Source organism: Athene noctua, chromosome 2 (assembly GCF_965140245.1).
Source record: "Athene noctua chromosome 2, bAthNoc1.hap1.1, whole genome shotgun sequence".
Taxonomy (NCBI): domain Eukaryota; kingdom Metazoa; phylum Chordata; class Aves; order Strigiformes; family Strigidae; genus Athene; species Athene noctua.
In genome coordinates this window covers 119483499-119507688 of record NC_134038.1, presented here as the reverse complement: position 1 = coordinate 119507688, position 24190 = coordinate 119483499, and the positions used below count along the sequence as shown (strand labels likewise).

Genomic DNA, 24190 nt, shown 5'->3' with positions numbered 1-24190 from the left:
AATCATTTTTAAAAGGTCTATCAAGATCACATCAACCTGGACAAAATCTTGATATGCCTTGTGTAAGTTGTAATTAATAGACTTATTTTCCTTAACTGCAGGGCACACAGCAAGCGCACTACCCTGCACTTCAGGAGAACAGAATTTGGCCTCTTCAGGGATCTTCTTGGCAGAGTACCATGGGATAAAACCCTGGAGGAAAAGGGGGCCCAAAAAATCTGTTTAATAATCAAGGATTGCCTCCTCCAAGCTCAGGAGCAATGCATCCCAACAAAGAGGAAGTCAGGCAAAAACACCAGGAGTCCGCATGGATGAACAAGTAGCTCCTGGACAAAAAAGAAGCCTACAGAGGATGGTAGCCAGGACAGGTAGCCTAGGAGAAATACAGAGAAATTGTCCAAGCAGCCAGGGATTGCGTTAGCAAACCTAAAGCTCTAATGGAACTAAATCTGGCCAGGGACATCAAGAGCAACAAGAAAAGCTTCTATAGGATGTCAGTGATATAAGGAAGACTAGGGAAGAGGTAGGCCCTCTCCAGAAGGAAATGCGAGACCTGCATACACGGGACATGGAGAAGGCTGAGGTACTCTATGACTCTTTTGCCTCATACTTCACCAGCAAGTGCTCCAGCCACACTGTCCAAATCACAGAAGGCAAAGACAGGGACTGGGAGAATGAAAAACCATCCACTGTAGGAGAAGATCAGGCTTGAGACCATCTAAGGGACCCGAAGGTGCACAAGTCCACGGGACCTGATGAGACGCATCCGCAAGTCCTGAGGCACCTAGCAGACAAAGTGGTTAAGCCACTATCCATTATATTTAAGAAACAGTGGCAGTCCAGTGAAGTTTCCACTGACAAAAAGGGCAAGCATAAACCCCCTTTTTAAAAAGGGAAAAAAAAGAAGACATGGGAAACCACAGACCAGTCAGTCTCACCTCTGAGCCTGGCAAGACCATGGATCAGATCCTCTTGGAAGCTGTGCTAGGGCCTATGGAAAATAAGGAGGTGACTGGTGACAGCCAACATGGCTTCACTAAGGGCAAATAGTGCCTAATTAATTTGGTGGCCTTCTACAACGGGGTTACAGCATTGGTGGATAAAGGAAGAGCAACTGATTTCATCTATATGAACTTGTGCAAAGCATTTGTCACTGTCCCGCAGGACATCCTTGTCTCTAAACTGGAGAGACATGGATTTGATGGACGGACCACTCAGTGGACAAGGAAGCAGCTGGATGGTCACACTCAGAGTTGTGGTCAACAGCTCAGTGATGAGTGGTGTTCCTCAGGGGTCTGTACTGGGACTAGTGCTGTTTGACATCTTTGTTGGCGAAAAGGACAGTGTGATCAAGTGCACCCTCTGAAAGTTTGCTGACGACACCAAGCTGTGTGGTTTGGTTGACACACTGAAGGGATGACATCCAGAGGGACGCTGACAGGCTTGAGGGGGGCCCATGAGAACCTCATGGGGTTCAACAAGGCCAGGCACAAGGTCCTGCACATGGCTCAGGGCAATCCCAAACACAAATACAGGCTGGGCAATGGATGGACTGAGAGCAGCTCTGACAGAAAATGACTTGGGCATACTGGTGGATGACCTGGCAATGTGCATTTGCAGCCCAGAAAGCCAGCCTAGGGGGCATCAAAAGACATGTGACCAACAGGCTGAGGGATTTGATTCTCTCTCTACTCTGCTCTACTGAGACACCACCTGGAGTTTTGTGTCCAGCTCTGGGGGCTCCAGTATAAGGACATGGACCTGGTGGAATGAGTCCAGAGGAGGGTCATGAGGATGATGAGCGGGCTGGAGCACCTGCCCTATGGGGACAGGCTGAGAGAGTTGGGGTTGTTCAGCTTGGAGAAAACTCTGGGGAAACTGTATAGCAGCCTTTCCAGTACCTAAAGGGAGCCTACAGGAACAATAGGGAGGGACTTTGTAAGAAAAAAAAAAAGGCATATAGTGATAGGACAAGGGGTAATGGCTTTACATTGAAAAAGGGTAAGATGTACATTAGATGTAAGGAAGAAATTCTTCACTGTGAGAGTGGTGAGACACTGTCACAGGTTGCCCAGAGAAGTTGTGGCTGCTCCCTCCCTGGCAGTGTTCAAGGCCAGGTTGGACGGGGCTTTGAGCAAAATGGTCTGGTGGAAGGTGTCCCTGCCCACGGCACAGGAGTTTGGAACTAGATGGTCTTTAAGGTTCCTTCCAACCCAAACCATTCCGTGATTCGATGAATAATGACCAGGTCTGCTACAAAAGCAAAGGCAGAATTCTTCAAAACCCCTGCAGAACAAAAAAGTCATAGAGCCATTTTATTAATAAATCATCAAGTCTTTTCTGACTAGACTCTTCTTCCCCTTTCAAACAAGCTGAGAACAGAATCTATCTTCATCTTACTGAGAGCTGAACCTTCCTCCTTTCCTTCCAAGGGACAGAAAACACATGTGTCTCATTGCAGTAAGGGAATTATGCCTCTTACTCCTAAAATTTATTTTTTGCAAATACTGATGTGCAATTCAAGAAGAGTAAAATTATTATTCCTTTTATAGAGTATCACTTTTTTTGTGAAAATCATAGGACTTCTTTCTGAAGACAGACTGCATGCAAGATAAAACAAACAATTCACCACTTTGGTTCAAAAGAGTAAATATATTTTACTTGAGGCATTAAAAACATCTGTATGGTGACTTCTGAAGTATAAACCTCGGAAAGTGCTCCCTCATTAAAGATGAACAGAGAATCGGAAGACTGTCAGTCTTGGCCTGGCCTATTTTGAGTCTTCCAGTATGAACTATACATAGTTCATATCATTCCCCCAAAAAAGTGCCAGAACACGTTGTTAAACTTAAGATGATAGCTGACGAGTATTTTCTGAGGGATTCTGTAAATAGCTCATTTCTTTTGAAAATGACCTAAGTGATCTAACTTTTGAATGGGGAATCTCTATTGAGGGTTTTTGTTTGCTCCAGCTGTTTTCCCTTTTCTTTCTTCATGACCCAAATCTCTTCAGGAAAGGACTCTACAGCTCTGGCTGAGATATGCAAAGCATTGTCACCTGTAGTCAATTCCAGTAAGGATTAAAACAAAAATAAAGATTAGAGGATCTCCACAGTACTTCAAATAGATATGTATATTTTTTCAAGGACAGACACAGCCCTGCGGAGCATAGGAAAACTAAAACATTGTCAGAAAGACTATGGTCCTGGCTAGGAAGACATTAGTTTTCAGAACACAAAATTATCACTTGCTGCTGAACCTGAACATAGCTAGGCCTTTCTGGCAGTAGGATGTAGCAGAAAACTATTTAAATTACAGTATCGCAATGTTTTTCCTCCCCCTGTGCATAATTACAATTATTTGCAATGCTTATTGGCATTGCTCAGCTTGCCCATGCTAACCACTGTATTGTTTAAAGGCAGCACCAGTTCTCAGAAAAAGGTACTGGATGTGCTGTATAGGAATTGATTGAATACAAGTGCTGATAAGCGATAATGTATCAGCAAACACTTGTGATGGGTGCCAACCTACAAGGGAATTAAATCAGGAATGCAGGCCAAAGATGATATCCTTAACTCGCCGTGTGCCGAATCATCAGCACATTTCTAATTAAATTCACGTGTATCTGGCGTGTGCTGGCAGACAAAGGAGCCCCTTGGCGAGGAGTCCAGCAGGGGGAGTCGGGCGGCCGTCACCGCCGCCTCCGGCCTCGGGCAAGCCGACCGGGAAGGCCGCACCGGGGCACTTTCTGCTCCTTAAGTGCCAGCTCGGCTTAGATCTGTCACTCACGTCGACCACCCTACAGTAATTTTCAAACAACAGAACGGGACAAGCTACTTGTCTAGTAATTTTTGTTAACACTAAATACGACTTCTACTGAAAAATCCCGAAAGTCACAAAATCTGTTACAGCACCGCACACAACCTCTGAACGACTTCATGATGAGTTGTTATTTCAAAATATTCTACCTTTGCAAACTTTTCAGTCAATTCAATGTTTTCAATAACTTGAGAACATCTTGAAGCACAGCAGTTGAGCCTTCCCGGTAAAAGTAATTACTTCTATTAAACTACTTAGTATCTGTAACTGCAGCCCAGTATTTGTGTGAGAGAGTTTTTTTTTTAAAAAATCCTTTACTGATTTTGTGTTAATCTAGCTGATGTCCCAAATAACACATCCAAGTTACTAAAAACATCAGTATTTATAACAGATGTTCTTCTTTTGGCTGACATCTGAAAATGAAACCCTGTTACCAACATATTTTCCCACCCCAAGCAGTACCCTGAAATCTTTGTCAAACTTCCTTGCTTTCATCATTGCTCAGCTCATCACACAAACCATCTGCATAAATAAAGATGTAAGCATCTGCTGTATGGCAAATGGTCTCAGGGGCAGATGTTTTTATCCTTGCATTCATGTCACTGGCTTGGATACATTATCTGAACAGATGTACACAATCTGAAAGTGTCGTGTCCCACAGTGATATGTCTCCAACTGCTTTCTATCAAAGTACATAAATGCTATTTGCACCTGCATTTATGTTAATGATATAAAGGCAGCAGGGGTTCCAGCAAAGTGAGAGCTGATGCTAAGACACACATTTACATGGCTAATTGAAGTTTTGAGATCTCCCCGCACCAAATGACCATACTAATACTACACTATACAATGGCTTTTTATAAAACTGCATTTTATAAAAAATTAAAACAAACATACTCAAGGAGCAAAACTATTATTTCAGCCTGTAATATACTTCTCCAATGTATATTTTAAAAAGACAAACAAGTATTAAATAAATTCCTAGATAAACCAGGGCAGCCTTATATTTTGCACGACAACTGTGTAAGATATACAATTATTTTATGTCAGAGTGATTTAACAAAAATGTTTTATAAATCTGACAGTGCCAAAGGTATTTCAGTTCTCTAAGGCACGCTGGTATTTTATATCATTATGAAGCACTATAAAAAAAACCCAGCACTTGCTCAACAGCAAATATTAACATGACTGTGAGTGACAGAATATGATGCTTCAATGATAACTTCATAATTCCTAGGAAAAAATTAATATCTGAGAAGTTAAATATTTATCATTATTCAGAAAAGTACATCTGTTTGAACATGGAGTTACAACTGCTTGTTAAATAAATTATAATCACCTTTCTTATAAAATATTTTAAATTGAGAAAACTACAGATGCCCTGAAGGAGTACATATCAAATTACAGAACTCCTGCTATTACATGACAAATGGTAGCTGTGAAGGGTTTATGTTGTCACTCAGAGAACTTGCACTAACCATTACTTTCATACTCAACTGAAAAATAACAAGCACTTTCCAAGTATAGAAAGACTGACAAAAATGCTATATATACTGAATGTAACTGATGGATAGGTTCTACTTCCAATACCACTTGTTTTTAAACTTTCTATTTGTAAGAAATGTAATAATGTTATAGTCGTACATAAAGCATTATAAATTGCTAATAGCCTCAACATTTTCGAGTGCCATAACGCATTTAAGAAACAAAAGTGATGCTTGATAGAAGGACAAAGAAGAGTGATAGTAAAAGAATGCAAAAAAAGACACTAAGACTAGTAGATTATGATTTCACACTGATATAGCTCTTGGTCAGGATATTTCAAACGTAAACCCTCACTTCCAAAGCTTACAACATGGCTGTTATAATTCACTCTGGGTGCGAGCTGATAATAGGATAGTGACTGAAACTGATTTTTGTTTAGAAAAAGAAAATTCTTCCCAAAAATCTCAATGCAAATGATTCATTGGTTTCAAGTTTGCAAATAGCTTCACAGTCTGTATTTTCCTCTTGTTATTCCGAAATGACTTTAACATAAAGGTAACATATTCCATTTGACTATAACAGTGGTCAAATTCCTGTTATTTAAAGGAAAAATTGAATTAAGGCTTTTAAGTATTACAATTAAGTATATCAGTCATAAGCATACAGATGTAGAGCACACTGCAGGGTGGATAGCTTTACACAACAGTAAGTACTGTCTCCTTGGAAAGAACAGTCCCATTAGACACAGAACTCATCAACTAAGATCAATTTGCATGACATCCTTCTGGAATAGGTTCCTCAGACTGATTACAGTACCATAAAAATACTCAGTCTTCACAAAACAGATAAAGTATAAACTTACATGACAGTAAAAGCTCAAGACTTCAAGTTAAGTAATACACAGTGCTTTTCTTAATCAACATACATACTAACAATGGAAACTTAACTGACAACCTGCAATGGTTCTGAAAGGTCCATTAGAGCTTGTGTCATATCCATCAAACATTCACTCACATTTAAGAAGTATCATTAAAAATGACATTCAAGTTAAAAATCATATTTAAACATTAGCATTGTGACATAGATCAAAAGGGAAAGGAAATTAAAGTTACGGCACATTTAGAGGCTTGGGAATACACAGTTGCAGAATGAATACCCTTACTAATAACAGAGGAAAAAATTCAAGTCACTAAGCCTACTGAAAAATAAATCAAAAGATGACTTATGAAGACACAAAACACAGAAGAAATGTAATTAAACACAAAAAAGTTAGTAAGGATAGGAACGCTGTAGAAAAGGCACTTAAAATCTAAAAATCTAAGTTTATAATTAGAAAATATTTATTTTCTTGTTTGTGCTATTCTTGCACCATAACCTGCAAATAGATTTAACCCCCAATTATAAAGGGGTGAAATATGACAATGATTTTTGAATATATAAGGATAAAAAATTTTAATAAACCCTGAACACTTAATTCTGCTGGATCAAACAAGAAGCAAATTTATATATTTAAAGTTTCAACTACCTGTGGTAACAGTCATTAGCAATGTCCTAAAGAAGAAAACATTCTTAGCTATTGCAATTATTTTAAATTATAAATACGGCAGTATAATGGCTTTTAGGGTAGAATAGTAGACATGAGTTATACAGTGAGTTATTAACGATGATGGTATTTCTTCCACATTTTGAACCACAAGCATCTAATTACTCCAAAAAAAGTACAGGAAGTATACTATACCTGCAGAAAAAGTTAAAGGATTCTGCATTATGCCTTTTAATAGTTACGACAGTGTTCCTGGAAAGAAGAAATACAGATACTTAGAAATTCTGATAATTTTTCATAAACTAAAAAAATATAGGACATTGACAATAGTTTTGCAAAATTTTATTTCAGAATGGATCTCAGCATGCCCATACCTCCTGCAAAACACCACCAGAGTTTTAAGCCAAGTGTTTCTCTGGATCACACATACCCTTATATGCACTCTCCATATTTCAACATTAGGTACAAGTTACTTCGGTTTCTTGTAATTGAAAACCCCCGTTAAAGCCAGAAAAGAGGACATGTCATGAATTCCCATGTTGCAAAGCATTCTAAAGAATCACAGACAATGTAGGGTTCAGCAATCATTTTCCTTCAAAACATCTGACTTCATGGATCCCATACAATTGACTGACAAGAAGAATCGTCCATGGATGCTACAAGGAAGATAATAGCTTGAATTTGTGAAGCAAACATTACACCACCATCTCTCCTGAATGCGACGTTGGCACTTATTGCAAAATTGAATGCATAATGTTTGATATAAAATAGCATTAACCCACCCACTTGATGGCTGTAGTTGGCTATTTCTTTCCAGTGCAGCGTGTTGCTTAAGCTTTGGTCAAGTGTAATTGAACAGTCAAGTACAAAAGACATAGTATAATATAATGACAATATAAAATCGTGTTATTATCTACTTAGATTTTCTTTATCATAATATGGTCTAGTTTGGAAAGGCTGCATAGTAGTTTGGTTCAGCTGAACACCACTAACATGTTAAAAGTTTAGTCAGGGTGTAAAACTCTTGTTCTCCTGAAGCAGTTGAAGGCTTTTGGAAGGTAACAGACATGTCATTTGAACAACACAGATGGAACTCCAACTACTTGGGGCTTTACTTGGATACAGGCTTTCATGCCAGTGCGTACCTATAACACTTCCCATGTGCAGAACCAGCTGTGCAGATGTGGAGTTTGCTTACTTTTCTGACCAGTTTAGCAGCTGGTAGAATCTTACATAAAGAACATTCCAGACATGCACTCAAGAGCCCCCTTCCAAGATTGTTTCTGGATAAATACAAAAATAGTTAGGGAAAATTGTGATGCAATTACCAAACACAAAAGTAAGTTTTGAATGTGTTTCTTTACCATCATGCAATTAATTGACTCTCAAACAGCAATGGAGAGGTTCTAGGAAGGAGATGATTCTGTGGGCAGCAGTAAATAACAAAACCAACTCCTTTTCGAGAAAGTTCAGTACCAAAGCATGAAAAAACAATTCATGTGTCTGCTGTGAGGAGACCTCTCACACAGCAACCAGGTGAGGCTCTCCGGTCCCTGCAACTTCTGCACTGAGCCATATGTAATAAGAAGCAGGTCTTGTATGTCAACCAGCACCTCTTGGCATAGGTTGGCCGATGGGGATCAGCAGATCCCAGGCTGCCTCAAAGAGCCTCTGTCCGTGGTACTTGAGCAGTCAACCTCCAATCTGTCAGGCCCAGTACACAAATATATAACGGCTCATCTACACATATAGTTTCACACTGTGGTAATAGACAACTCCCTCTTAACCTACAAGAATGGAACAGACCACACTGATGTAATTTTGGAATGGCAAAACACATCTAGGAACCAGCATGGATTTTCCACTTGTTACCCAGCATGTAAGGCATCCCTCCTTGCTCAATCCCATATTGCTCAACAAGATCTTTTTACAGGAACAAAGCCAGAAATATTTCTTCCACTTTAGGATTTCCAACACTTGAAAACACACTGAAATAGTTACAGCAGCACATACTCTTGTAAAAAACAACGTAAGAAATTATGTTCAAATGAAGGTTGTCAAAATTATTATTCTGAAGTTACATTTTTATAGGTTTTCATGATCCCTCCCAGTTGCAAGGAGCATTAAATCATTTAAAAGGGTGCCCCACTTACAGTTACTACTTTCTCTTAGAATTATAGCAAACAAACCAGATTTAAGGATACAGATCAACAATTCTTAGAATACCACATGAAAATACAAGCCCCACATCTTCTCCCAAACATTCACAAACTCATCACTAGGACAGAAAATTGGACCATACAAATCCAAATATTTTGTACGGGCATCTCTGATTTGAATTCAACCCTAACGGCAGTAAGATAGTGGTCCTGATCTAGAAAATCCTGCACTTGTTTGACAGACTAGTATATTAATCAGCTACTGTTAATAAAGAAGTATAATTTCTCAAATCAACTTTTCATCTTCTAGCCATTCATGAATTTTTTATTATTGTTCTACTGAAGAACCTTTCACTGTCCTTTATTTTTGCAGATATTTAATCAAGTAACCTTCCTTCTTGGAAAAACTGAACAGCTCCAGATTTTGGACAGGGCAAGCTTCTTACCATCCTTTCAAATTTTTCTATCCATTGTTCTTTGTATGACTATATTAAAGCATGTTTTCTTTGAATACAAATCGAGTTTACAAAGCAAACCACATAACTCTGTGTGACTGTCCTGTCTGCATTTCACACAATTTTCAAATTTATCAACAGTGATACTGTCTTTTTGATCATCACCTAGTGCTAGTCTTGGAATCAGTCCCACCACAACTTTATTGAAAGTATAATGATTCATGCTCCTTTCTCATTGACAGTTTCTGACATCTTTCAGCCAACTTGTAAGATGTTTAACAGATACTTAGTATCTAAATATATTTATGTTTAGGACATGCAAAGAGCAGTCTTATCAAAAAGTTCTGAATCAATGCACAGTACAGAAGTTGAAGGATATAACATCTATACAGCTATCTATACCTGCTCTCAGCAGAATTGATTTTTTTTTTAAATTGACAATAAATCTGGCTTGGCATGACTACTTTCCAAAAAAACATGCTGATGTTCAAAAAAGTCAGTCATAGAAATAAAATTATTAACTAAATTTTGTACCTGTTTTCCACTCTTATGGCCAGAACAAATTTTAGGTTGGACACCACTAATAATTCAGGATATCCTGTTGTTTTTACTGAGTACTGAGGAGGCAAACGTTCTTACAGTCTTGCTTGGTTGTAATTGAGTCCAGTATTAATTCTTTTCAAATACAAAGGTGATGTTGATTATTTCTATCTGACATTATCATCATTTCTACACCTAAGAGCCTATCCCAAAGAAAAAACTTTTAAAATTCTATATAATCTTTAAATCTATTTTGCTCACTTTGTAACTCTTACCATAGGACAATAAATAAAATCATTCAATTCACAGTACTCCAGAACACAAAATAGTTCTCTTGAAATCTACTGCTAACTGGTCAGAGATGAAAAGAAATCTATTACAAGGTTCTCAAGTGAAGTGGAGTTGAAGTTGGACAGAATTCAAAAGTAAAATTTATCCTAATGACACAAAATAAGCTCAGTCATGGCTATACTACTCCTTATGTTACCACAGAATGAAAGGATAAATGAATTTTCAACCAGAAGAAGCAAAAATATCAAATAAGCTGGAAAAAAACTACACTGTAAATCGGTCTTTAACAATCAAAGGAAGCAGAGCATATACATGTAATAATTTAAATGCAATTTTCACAGAAGGATACCCACAGGTCTTTTATTCAAAATCGGTGTCCTGATAGACAGACTGAATCTGAATATCAGGTGAACCCAATTAACCTAATTTGATGCTTGTCCATACGAAGACATTTATTTTAGATGCTACAGAAAATCTTTTAGGATACTACACAGAAAATGATAAACAGGCTGTAAAGGTTATGACATTAATTTTACTGTCATTCTCATCCTTTAAGCAGGCATCAAAACTAAAAATCTCATCCTCTGGGAAGGAAGAACTATCTGAAAGTAATTATAGTACTCATTATCATAACAGTATTAAACTAAACCACTATGACCCTAACTGCATTTATTTTTGGTACCTTTTGTTAAAAGAACAAAGCTTCTCAATGATGACTGCACCTTCTAGTGCAGTGAACATTAAGTTCAGGTACTGGAAGAAAGCATTAAATCAAATCTTATAATTTCATATTAAGCTTAATTATGAATTTTAATTTAAATCTAGGCATGTAAAGAAGTGTTAGTTAAATATTATGTAATTTCATTTCAGAAGGAAAACATTCAGCTAAAAAGAAAAATTAAATACTCAGTACAGTTTAGAAAAGATGTTATCCTAACAGAAGCCCATGAAATGTCAATCTATATTTCAAAAGCAATTTTATTCACTTCATTTTTCACACCTGTTCTTTCACATATTGTGCCATCTTGTAAATGACAGTGCCATGAAACCATTATTTCTCCAAGTTTAGAAACTTTTCAACAGAAACCATGGTCCCCAAAAAGCACAAATGTATCATACCAGCATAACTTCCAAGAAAGTTAGCAAAATCTGTTGGTATTTTAAAGGCCAAGTCAGACTTGAAATAAATGATTAAAACACTGAAGCTATGAAAAAATACTGAGAAAGGTAAAAATGACAGACATAAAGATTGACTAGTGTAACAAACAACAGTGCTTGTTAAAACAAGCATATTTGCCAAAATCCTGCAGTGCTTGGCTACTTCATAAAATCAAGCACGAGGCATTAAGCCAATTTCTTTAAAAAAATTAAAAACCCTCCAAAACCCCAAACCCCAATAACCAAGCAATAGCTGATTTGCATTTCTGAAAACCTGCAAAAATATTCTGCATTTCATCATCCAAATCTTCAGTCACGGAAGTCTGATTTATTCTTATTCAAATTTTCTATTTTAAACCATTTTCAAACTAGGATTTCATCCTACTTCAGTAGATCCTCATCCTCCTATTCTATATCTGAAGAGATATGCATGTAGTCACAAACAACAGCTTTCTTACAAGAGAAATTACACACTGCTTATGCTTCCATACTTAGGTAATCAGGGAGAAATGTGTGTCCGTGGCAGAATTTTTTTTTGGCTGAGCCCATTAGGTGACTTCAGCAGACAGCCAAAAAGAAGCAGAAGCCTCATTGCAACTGGTCACTTTTGCCAGTACAAACCCAGCAGAACCTAAAAACCAGGCTATTTTTAACTTTTCGGTCATCCTCTGAGATGGACCAGTCCAAGCACATTTCCTGAACTTCAAGCCTTACATGCACTGAATGCCACAGTGGCAATCCTGGACAAAAATTCTTCCCCTTCATACTCTGTTAGGTGATGTATAGAATGGTTGGCTGGCATGTCTACACTATGCCCATCTGTCAGAGTGGAACTGTGCCTACATGACAGGTTCTATGCTACTTTCAATAATATGTTGCTGATAATAAAAGCTTATTTATGAAACAATACAGGGAACTTCAACATTTGGCTTAAAATAAAAAGCAAATGAAAACGATCACTTTTCTTGAGGAAATAAATCTTTCAAAATCAACTTCTAAGGTTTTTCAATTGTATGGAGACTAGCACATACACTGCAAGAAATTAGGGTGTTCCACACATCTTCTACTATTGCAGACAGCCCAGCATACAGTCTCAGTAGTTCTTACTTTACAACTACAACTATGTCCAAGAGAGCAAATTCAAGGACCTGATAAAAAATTTTAAAAGCTAAGTTTCTCAGAAGGATGCCTGTGGGAAGAGAAGGCTAAAGAAGGAGTAACATCGATTCTTCATTTTATGAAATGTATGTGTATTAAATAAACTGTAGTTGGACAGTTTTTATGACTAAATAACCCCAACTCTTTTCCATTTCAGAAAACAACTCCATTCTGAAAAATTAAAAAAGAACTGCAAGGAACAGCACAGTTGCTGTTATGCCTAATATTAGACAATTCACAGAATGCCAAAAAAGCACTTTTCCAAATTTCCAATTTAAAATGACAGATTGTCACTTTATGTTTTCCTTAGTAAATACCTTCTTATTAGTACTCCTTTGAATGCTGCAAACTGGAGTCCTGCATAAGTTCCACATTTGTATTAGATACTTTTGCCATTATTTTGTATTGAAAGGTCAAAGTTTTTGATCTGAAAATAGTCTTGAATCTTACTGTTGTACTGATAAATTGTTTCACAGTTACTTTCACAAATTGCTACATTTTGTTCTTGATTCTGAGGGCAGCTGGAAACAACAGTTCTAGAAAATACAAACTACTCATTTCATTTTTATAAGAAACTACCCAAAATCGATACTGTCAATAGTTCTTACAATTTAAATTAATTTAGTATTTTTAAAAAAATCAAGAAACAGAAACATCTAGCACTCTTACTTGGCAATGACTACTCCAGAATTTAGAATTCAAACTGTGCAATTCCTTCTAGTCTTGGTCCCCCCTCACCATATTATTTTAGTACTAAACTGAGCATTAATTTATTGTTTGGGTCCAAACTGCTACAAAGTTCTGCCAGGAATCTCAATAATGCAGTTTCATAAGACAGAATCTAGATATCTTACAATTCTGTTAGCAATATGTAATGTTAATTCATAGCAGAACTGCAGTACACCATTACAGTTTTCAGTTTACAATGCCTGATTAAATTGTGAGACTTTTTGACTTTGCTGTTGTTCACAAATAATGACTGTTTTGGTCTAATAAGAAAGGAATACATAATTTATCTTTTACTATGTATCTATGCAGTACACAAGCTTTCTTTCCAGATAAACAATATCACAAATACTAAACAGCAATTTCACTGCAGTTATGATGAAACTGATATAGCTTTAGACAAACAACTGCAATTGTGCACACAGCTACTCACATAATCATTCAAGTTGGCAGGGACTGCCCTAGGTCATCCCATCCAACTTCCCTGCTTAAAGCAGTGTCAACCCTGGGATTAGGGCTTTGTCTAGATGGGTCTTTGAAAACCTCCAACCATGAAAGGTAACCAACAGCTGGCAAAAAGCAAAAAACACTCCAAACTTTGCAAAGTGAATTGTTTTTGCAATTCTGACTTAAATAATGGTATTATTTCTGACTTTACAGCTGCAAACCTGAGCATTGTACTAAATTTTGCCATGGTACTAAGTAGTGAGAATGACCTACAGTTGTTTCTGTAAGAATTTCCATTACAGAGTTTCTTAAAAAGTCAGCTAGATTACATAAAATGTCAGAATGTATCCCCCATACAAAAAATCCCACTGCATTTTAAAAAGTAACTTCAATGTGTCTTATTCGCAGTTTCAAGCACTGAAAAAAATGTTAAAAAAATAAAAGGAGCTTACATGGCGTAGAGGACAAAGTGAGAAGGCAAACCTATGCCTGTGCCTGGTCAAGCAATAAATGAGCTAGGGCGAGATGGTATGGATTTCCAGGATGTTAAAATTCACACTGCCTATCGACTAATGACTTCTAAGACTAAGTCCCTCCCAGAAGGGCTCACCTATAGCAGACACATTTCTAACGCAGAAGAAAAAAAAAGGTATTAGTGCCAAAAATAATAAAAAGTAACACTGCTCAATGTCCAAGACCAATCAAAGAGCACTAGATTCTAAGGCCTAATTTCTCTCAACCGAAAAAACTCTTACTAAGAATTATGCACTGAAATATTTATTTCTTACATTGAAGGAAAAGGCCTATTTTCTTCAGCTGAACCCAGAAATAACCTCCAAATTCTACAAAAGAAGAATTCACTTGAGAACATGTTAACTGTTGTGAGGCACAGCTGGTCCTTGCAGATTGCCTTGTACTGAAAAATATACCAGATAACTAATCAGATGGGGATGATAATTATTTTCAGGACTAAGAACCATTTTTCTGGATAGCTGAGTGCCCAGTACACTTTAAAAACACATGCACGTTTAAAATCAATGATGTAAATATAATAGTTGGATTTTCTTAATGATGCTGAACATTAAAAACACTGCCCAACTATTAATTATATCCTGTTTCCCAAACATGATCTTACTCACCAGAAAGGAATATGTACTTAACAGGTCACACTTAAACCCATAAAAAAAAAAAAAAATCTAATGACTGGTGTAAGCGACTTAAATCCCATATAACTCCAACCTTTACTGCCTCCTAAGCATATAATAAACTGTTCTACATTGGAAGAATCATCAAATATTAAATTTACAAATTAGAACATAATCTCCCTGAAACACCCTCTTAAAACTCAGTGCCAAGTTTAGTGCAAAAATTAAAAGGTCACAATTTATGTAGGTTCTATGAGAGTAAGAACCTTAAGTGTTAAAGAATATTGCATAAATTTCACACTTGTAGATAAAAAGAATTCTCAACACACAACAAATGTAGTCCAAATTATCTTGCAAAATTAAGGGCAGTTCAACTTCCACGGCCGAAGAAGTAGACTACAGCTATAGAACCCTTGTGAAAACTGCAGCAAGCGAAGGAATCACCCAGCTGTGTGCTGAGCACATGCAGAGGATGCAGCATCCTCCCTCCCTGCTGCTGCTGTGCCCGAACTATTCACACAGAACCCAGCAGAGAAGTTCAGCTGTTCAACCACATTCTTTGCTCAGTCATATGCCTCTCATTTTCTGGGAAAGGACCATTAAAGCTGCAGTGGATTCCCCTGCATGGAATGCCCAATTCCCTGGCTGGGAGCTCCTGGAGGTCTGACCCAACTGACAAAGCAACTGCTGGGCCAAAGTGACTGATACATCATTTATTTTAAGAACAATCAGAATGTAACAAAGTATATTTTCTAGTCAATCTGGTATAAACACGTTTCTCAATACCAATCGTAAAATTTAGATAAATAGAGAATATCCCACAGGCTTATCTAGATTTGGTGACATTGCTCAATTGTTTAGCATTCAGAAACAACATAAAAAAGCAGCAGCTGTTCAAATCATTCAAAGTGCAGTATACAGGGCAACATTTGCAAGACAAAGTGTATACCAATATTCTATGATTTACTTAAATGATACCTTTTTTCAGGATTTATTACTGTCAGCACGTTACTGATGAAATGTACCTTCTTATTACAAAAACCTTCACACAGACATACAAAAAAGAATAAATCGAAGTCTAACCTGTCCTAGTTCACTGCCTTCACTCACTTATCTTGTGTTGCTTTCATTGTGCAAATAGGCCTTGCCAATATAATTTTAATTTTTGTATCCACCACTCCGTTTGTTGTTTGAAAAATGTTGAAGACACAGAGCTTCAAAGATTGTTGGACATACTTAATGAAGTGTCCTCAAAACATGTTCATGGAGAAAAAATGTGAAATAAATATGTCAAAATTATTCCTGGCCACTGTCCAGCAACCAGCTGTGGTGTGCAGACTATGCTAACCCTGGGAACATTCTTCTTTCTCTATGGGCCTCCAGCTTTGCCTTCTGTTCCTAGGGATATTTGTATTCTTAATTCATTCAGTTAAATCTCAAACTACGCAAGACCAAACTGAATTAGTACTTCAAGAGAAAAACAACTAAGCATAACCAGGCTTTTCAAGCAACTATGTTTTTGTGGATTGACACACAGTACCTTTTCATTAATTTCCCATAAAAACCATGCTGTGGGACACCTATACTGCTCGAGTCATGTCAAGTCTTCAAATTCTACCACTGAAGTTCTGCTCACTTAGGGTAATCAAGTAACCAAACACCTAATTTTTTTAATAGTGGCACTAATTCCTACATTATGGTAAAATTCAAACTTTGGTAGTCATGTTCAGGGTCTCTAAATTTCAGTGGAGTTTTAACTATTTGAGACACTGCTAAAGCATGCACGGAGAGATAAGAAAGGCAAAGGTCACCTGCAGTTGCAACTAGCAAGGGATGAAAGGTGACAAGACTTCTGGCAACAAAAGAAAGGTTACAGAAAATGTGGGCCTAATACTTAATGGACAAGGGGACCAGGTGACAGAAGGCATGGAAAACACTGAGGTACTAGCACAATGTTACCAACTGTAGATGAAGATGCAGTTCAGTAAGAAAATACAACTGGGCATGTACAAATCCATAGGATCAAAAGGTTGTATCCAAGATTGCTGAGGAAGCTGATGAGTACCACTGCAAGGAAGCACTCTATCATCTTTTAAAAGTCATGGAATCAAGAGAGATTCCCAAAGACTGGAAAATGGCACATAGCACACCTGTCTTCAAGACAGGCAAGAAGGAGGATCTGGGGAACTACAGACCAGTTGGCCTAATTCCAGTCCTCCTTGAAGCCATTTTCAGCAATATGAGGGACAGGGAGAAGACTGGGAACAGCCAGCACAGATCTATGAAGAGTAAATCATACCCAACTAAGTTAACTACTTTCTGTGATAAAGTGAAGGCAGTAGGTGTTGTTCATCTTGACTTTGTGAAGATCTTTGGTCTTTGATACGGTCTCCCATAGTATCGTCACAGACAAATTGGTGAGATACGTATTGGGAAGTGGGTGCTAAGTTGCATGGAAAAACGGCTGGACTGTCAGGCTAAAGGGTGGTGGTGACCAGTGGTAGAAAGTTAAGCTGGCAACCAGTTACAAGTGGTATGCCTCTGGGAGCAACCCTGGGGCCAACACTGTTTAACATCTATATTAATGACCTAAATAATGCAATAGAGTGGACTCCTAGCATGTGTACAACTGATATGAAATTGGGAGCTGAAGGGCAGGGCCTCTGTTCAGAAGAAAGAGCTATCAGAAATCTGTGAAACTCAGCAAGGGCAAAGGTAAATGCAAGTACCTTCCCATTGAGTAATCCCATGCAGCAGTACAAGGTAAGGTCTGACTTTCCCATTCTGATCAGCATTAATTATGCAATTCTTTAAATCTTCACTGATGGCATACTACTATCAGCCTTTTCAAGGTACTCATATTACACTTTCTAAATTTGGGCACATTAGTTCCCCTTCACCTCCAGCCTTTTAGAATTTCTCCACTGTTCCATGATTTGTTATAACTCAAAATTAATAATTCATACAGCTTCTAAGCTTTTTTTTTTTTTTTAGTATCTGTAGGTGTCAGTGCAGCAGATTTAAAAACATTTAATGTTAATAGTTGCTGGTACAGTGATAATATGTTCTTTCCATCAGTAATGATGGAGGTGGTGAGATGTAAAAGCATAATCCAGCCTCTTTCTGAATACAGAACATAATATTTATTGAATATTTATGCCTTTTTCTGCACAGCAGAAATTTATCATCCTTGCCCATTATTGGGCTTCTATCATTACTAAGCTTTTGTATCCTTCAAGAACAACCTCTATATTTAAAGAACTCTATTGTACTCTACTGCCCACAGATTTTTATTAATATTTTTACCTCCTTAAGCAACTGCTTCCAAGTCATGTAAGTGCTTGCCATCATCCACTCCCCATACTTTAACCTTATTGCTAACTTTATTCACCTTCTTACCTTGTTTTAACCAAACAGATCATGTTTCCTAAGAGAATTGCTCTGAGAGTATCTAAATGGGCAAACAATTGTCAAGGTAGTCAGACTCTTATGCTCAAGTATTCCTTGTTTTAAAATTTGCTCTTCTTTTAATGATTAAAGTAGGAGATGTGTGCATACAGAACTTATTCTTGGGTCCTAATATGCAAAGTTAGGTCACAGTTCGTAACACCTGCACTATTTATTCTGTATGCATCAGAAAGAAAACCTGTACAGAATTAACCAGAATAATGTGGCCTTTATCAGAAAACCATCTCATATATATATATATATATATGTATGTATGAATAAGTATGTTAGAAGCTTCAGAAACTGATCACTGGCCACTTGATTTATCAGCACAAACCTTCCATACACGCAATGGGCTGAATTCTCCTAATTTTCCTTTATTCAATATAGAGTGAATTTTAAGAAACTACTCATGGTTCTAGATTCTGAATTACTATCAAAAAAAGCCTCCAATATTTTCTCAGTTAAAGATTGGCACAATAACATTCTACTTGTCTTCTGAATTGTGATATCTGTTAAAGTAGGCAACAGAATGTTTAATATACAAAACCACAGAAAAGTCTATAAGGTTTTGCTGTGACATTTAAGTTTTCACAGAGGTTTTCCAGTAAATGCTCATTAAAAATGTTTTAACATACAAGTTATTTGGGTCCACTATCTTTTTCATTAGATAGTTGTGATTTGTTTTTTTTAACTGATCATTTTGTTTTATCTCAAAACACTAACACTAAATAGCAGAAATATACAAGTCTGGACAACAAACATGATATTCCATAAGATTTAGATGGGAGTTTAAATACGGAAAGAACATTAGCAAATGCATTTCTGTGAAAATAAAAATAAAAATCAATGTTTCCCTTGCAGCAAAGCCAAAAACCCTTCATATTATTTCTATCACATTCATTTTCTTTCTGTAAAGGCCATTTGCTTTTCACTAATAGTGAAATAACTTAAAATTTGTGTTGCAAACTTCTTATTTTTTTACATGTGCATTGGGTGCATGCCAACAACCTGCATCATCTTCTACATCAAACACTCATATATCCATCCCAATTACTTTTTTTTTTTTTTTTTTTTTTTAAGAGCACTGGAAGGGAGGAGGGGAGAGAAAAAAAATAATGGTGATAACTGTCAAATACATTCCCCACTTTTCTTCTACAGGTATTTCTGACCTGTGTAAATTCACTTACTGCATGCAGGCCTCATGATCCATAGCATGTAAATGTCAATGATCATGCTACAAGCTTGAACTGAATTAACCTTAAAAAAAGAAACATGCAATAGCAATGACAAAGAGTTCCATTCAAACTTCTGATTAATCTAAAAAAACAGGTATTTCCATTACTGACAGTTATCTTTAAAGATAAATAGGGAATTTGGTTTTTCAGTCTTTCAGACTACATACATACATAATTTGTAAGCATTTACAAAACTGTCCTCTGTAATAACTATAACACCTACTGTATTTAAAGATGATGAAAATCCACAGACTGGAAACCAAATCCATTTCATACAGATGGAAGAATGAGGTTTAGTTTTCTGAACTGTAAAGTTTTGGATAGGATTTTTAAAAGAAGCCTCCAATAAGTTACAAATTTAGACAGTATATATACATTTAGCAGATCACATAAAAAGCATAAAACTACTTTGGGCATCAAACCAGATGGCAAGAACAGAATTCTTTCTACACAGGAGAAACACATGTATCATAAAAATGCAGTGTACTCCTGTTTCCTAATCCTTTTCAAATAATAAAATACCTTTTACAGTTCTGTTTTCATGACTGTTCATCTAAAATCATACACTTAAAAAGCCTTAAAAATATAGACAGAACTTCAAAAAATTCGGGGTGGGGGTGGGGGGGTGTACTTAATGTCAAATATTGAAAATGTCACGATGTTTCATTTTCTCTTGGCACAGAAAAAATGCCAGCACGTCTATCGCTATACTTAATTAATCCCCTTTTCTTTATTTGCTAAATAGTACTCTCTAAATATGGTAAAACTAAGCAGTAAAACTTAACATTAGCTAAGCCCATCAGGCATCTTTTATTCCTATATTTGTCTATGGAGCATAGAAAATGTTTTAACCAGTCAGCTAGAGATGCAAATAAGATATTTCCATCACTGAACTAGCATGCTTTCTGTATATGGTCAGAAATTAACAGACACCTGGGATCTTGTTTGTTACACTATTGTAAACATCAATAAATTGCAGAGAGCAAGGGTATTTACAGGTTTTCTGCTTTTCAAAAATCACTGCCTATTTGTGCTGAGTTTGTGTGGTGGTGGGTTTTGTTAGCAGGGGAAGAGGCTACAGAAGTGCCCCCCTGTGAGAAGATTCTTAAAAAAACTCCCCCAGCTCTAAATCAGACCCACCTCTGGCCAATAAGCAACAGTGGCTGCACCTCTGCGATAACATATTTAAGAAGGGGGTTGGGACTTCGAGGATGAGTTAGGCGAACTACACCTATGCAAACACCAAAGTCAGTGGAAGGAAGGAGGAGGAAGCAGGGGAAGGTGTGCCAGAGCAGAGATCCTTCCTGTATCCTGTGGTGAGACAGCAGGGCCACCCCTCTGCCACCCATGGAAGTCACCGGAGAAACAAGAGATTTGCCTGTGGAAGACCCTTGGGACTATGTGAGAAGAAGCGGCCCCTGCTGTTGTAGTTCGATGCTGGGAGGACAGAAGGGGTGACCTACACTAGAGCATCTCAAGAATGCATCCCATGCGGAGGACTCATGATGGAGAAACTTCATGGAGGACTGTGTCCCATGAGAGGGATGCCACATGGAGCAGGAGAAAGAATGCAGAAGCGTACTTACTCCCCACCTTGGAGCAAGAAGTGGCAGACTGACTGCACCCCCCATCCCCGCACCGCTGGGGAAGGAGGCAGAAATATCAGGAACAAAGATGGGCCCAGGAAGAAGGGAGGGGTGGAGGGAGGTGTTTTTAAGATATAGAAACACTTCTCACTGTCTCATCATGTCTGTTAAGTGTCCTTAGTCTGGTTTTTTGCTTGTGACCTGTAAACAACACCTCCTTGTTCTTCTTTAGATTCCCGAGACTTTTGATTAATTTTTCTCCCTCCAAGCGCTGGAGGGAAAGGAGTGAGTAAACAGCTGCATGGTGCTCAGTTGCCCTCTGGGCTCAAACTACAACACCATTTTATTTAGATAAAACAAACAAAAAAACAACAAAAAAAAAAACTAATCCAATGAATAAGTATAAGCTGGATGCATGTTTTGTGAAATTTTAAAAGAGATACTTTCAAAAAAATATATGAATCATCCAGAAACAAAAATAGAACTGTTAAATATTAGTCTAAGTGGGAAAATTATCACACCAGTAGCCCAATCTTTTTGCTTCTCATTCCAGAACAAAAAAATGGCACCTGACATTCATTAACAAATATGAACACATGCACTGGTTTCAATTATTTCAGACAAACAACAAATTATTTTTTTCTCAATGGGTATGATTCAGAAACCAAACGAGTTTGTGCAGATCACCAGGTCCAAGACAACAGTCCACCAACTAAATTATTAAGTTGTAAAGATTCTCATCCAATCTGAAATTACCCTTTTCAGTGCCAAGTCTTTTAATGCACAGTTGCTTTTGTCAGCTGAGTATTATCTAATTTTAAGCTACAGAAATCATGCCCATTTCAGTTTTTAAACAAAAGATGGCAGTTTTACCCAGGATACTTGTTTTTTCTCCTTATAAGCAGTGCTAAACCCAAGAAATTCTGAGTGGGCAGTGTAACTGAAGAGAGATTTGTGTCTTAAGTAGCAACTATACAGTCTGACATACTGTTGCATTCCTCTTTTCCTCCTCATACACATTTTTTACAAAGTAAGAAATTTGTTTCCATTAACATTTCATGAACATTTTCAAGCTTTTATACAAAACATTTTCACTTTCAGGCAACAACAGGCAGGAGAGGATTTAATTCTTCTAACATTTGGGTCATTAAAACCTTATTTCCTACCAAGAAAAGGAAACTGTAGCTGCATTGCCTCATTTTTCAATATTTTATCCTACTATATGTTGCCAGTATTTCACAATAAGACTTAAGTGTTTTCAGAGGGAAAATACAGTGATGATTTAACACAGTCTCCCAACGTGAACAGGGGAAAGCTAAAGAAATAACTGGTCAGGAATGTGAAAGTCAATGGCAGCCTTAGCTGTAGGAGATGGTGAATCTTAAGATCCTGAGAAAAGCAATGAAGACTAATAGCAGAAGTGCAGTCCTGGACTTGAAAAAACATTTCTGTTTGTTCAGAAAGCTAGTTGGTGTGATCCCTTTGAAAAGAGCACCCTGATACATAAGGGAGGCCCTGAAGAACTCTTCAAAGTACAAGAACAGTCCAGCATTTTGACATGCAGCAGGTGTGGAAGAAGCCAACACAGACTAACAGAATACTCCTAACTGAACTCCAGGACAAAAAAACAAAACAAAACAAAACAAACCACAAACAAGAAGAGGAAGAAGCTAACAGGAAGAATACAGAAACATTGCCTGCGGGCATGTACACAGAATTAGCAGACCAAAGATCAATTGGAATTGCAACTACCAAGGGATGTGAAAGGCTTCCATAGATATACAAGAGCAAGCTGAGGAAACTGAGCATTCTCATCTATTCTGCACTTACAGGGCTGTGCTCATGTTTGGGTTGCCCACAGACATATCTGAATTCAACTGTAAAAAGAGAAAGGTAGGAATCTTACTGATGTCTTCACCTACCTAAAATAGAAGGGTGTATGGAAGATGAGGGTACACTGTCCTTCAGGCTGCACAAGAGGACAGGAGGCTACTGACAAGTTGTCATGTAGGGAAGTCAAGATATTAGAAAAAAAAATTCCCAGTGAAAGTGGTCAAGCACTGAAAAAGGGTTTCCAGAAGCTGTACAGTACCCATCCATGGAGATGATCAAGACTCAAATAAGTAACCCCTCGGACAACCTCATCTAACTGTGAAGGTAGCCATGTTCTGAGTTGGGTATTTGAGAGAATGACCTGCAGTAGTCCTTTCCAAAATAAATTTTTCTATAATTCCATAATGTGTACCCACAAGAGCACATTACTTCTGGCACATCCTTTTCAACTTACTAATGTTGCTATCCCACATATGTGTCTGTTAAACAATGAACCTTTCAAAATAAATGATGATTTAAATTAATTTTGATATTACTGATTTCTAAAACCTCTTATTGTGCCTACCACATTATCCTCACACCTTCTCCCTCTTCATCACTGGAATCTCTGCTCTGTATTTCACCTCTTTCTCCCTAAAACATCAATATATAACCCTAGGAATGAAAATATGTAAATAAATTAAAGCATAAATAATAGCAAAAATATGTGCATTAAGTCAGTAAGCATTATTAAATGCACAGGAAGTAGTACATACATAGCGTACAAAGGACTGCCATAATTTAAAGATCTGACACGTGCTATAGCAAAGACTATAGCCAATTCCTATAAAAACATGTTAATATACTTACATATAAATATATGTAATGCATGTGTAAATACAAAGAACCAAAGATGAAATGTAGACCACAAAAAAGCTGATGTGCAACAAATCTATTCTGAAGTCAATGTTGTGGAATTCTCGTATAGGTAGCCCACCAAATCCAGTATCAAGAAAAGAGATCCTGAAAGACAATGTTCTAAGATTCTCTTATCAGTGGATACATGGCTTCATCTGAACCAGGAGAAATCCAAGAAAATTTGAAGAGTCAGTCATTCTGGGACCAGATGGGATAGGTGAAGGAGCTGGCTGGGGTGCTCACCAAGCCGCTTTCCATCATTT

The 24190-nt window shown here is 37.3% G+C and overlaps 1 protein-coding gene across 4 annotated transcripts in view; it reads right to left on the bottom strand.

Annotated features, from left to right (window-relative positions):
* Positions 1-24190, bottom strand: part of ZNF438 (zinc finger protein 438) — a 58395-nt gene that overhangs the window by 15443 nt on the left and 18762 nt on the right. For 3 of the 4 annotated variants that reach the window (XM_074900034.1, XM_074900037.1, XM_074900035.1), the window contains one exon: positions 7043-7099. The exons of the other annotated variant lie outside the window; for it this stretch is intronic. In XM_074900034.1, the coding sequence (XP_074756135.1) occupies positions 7043-7070 (28 nt within the window). In that variant the 5' untranslated portion in view covers positions 7071-7099. The remainder of the gene's footprint in view (positions 1-7042; positions 7100-24190) is intronic. 4 annotated transcript variants of the gene reach the window in all.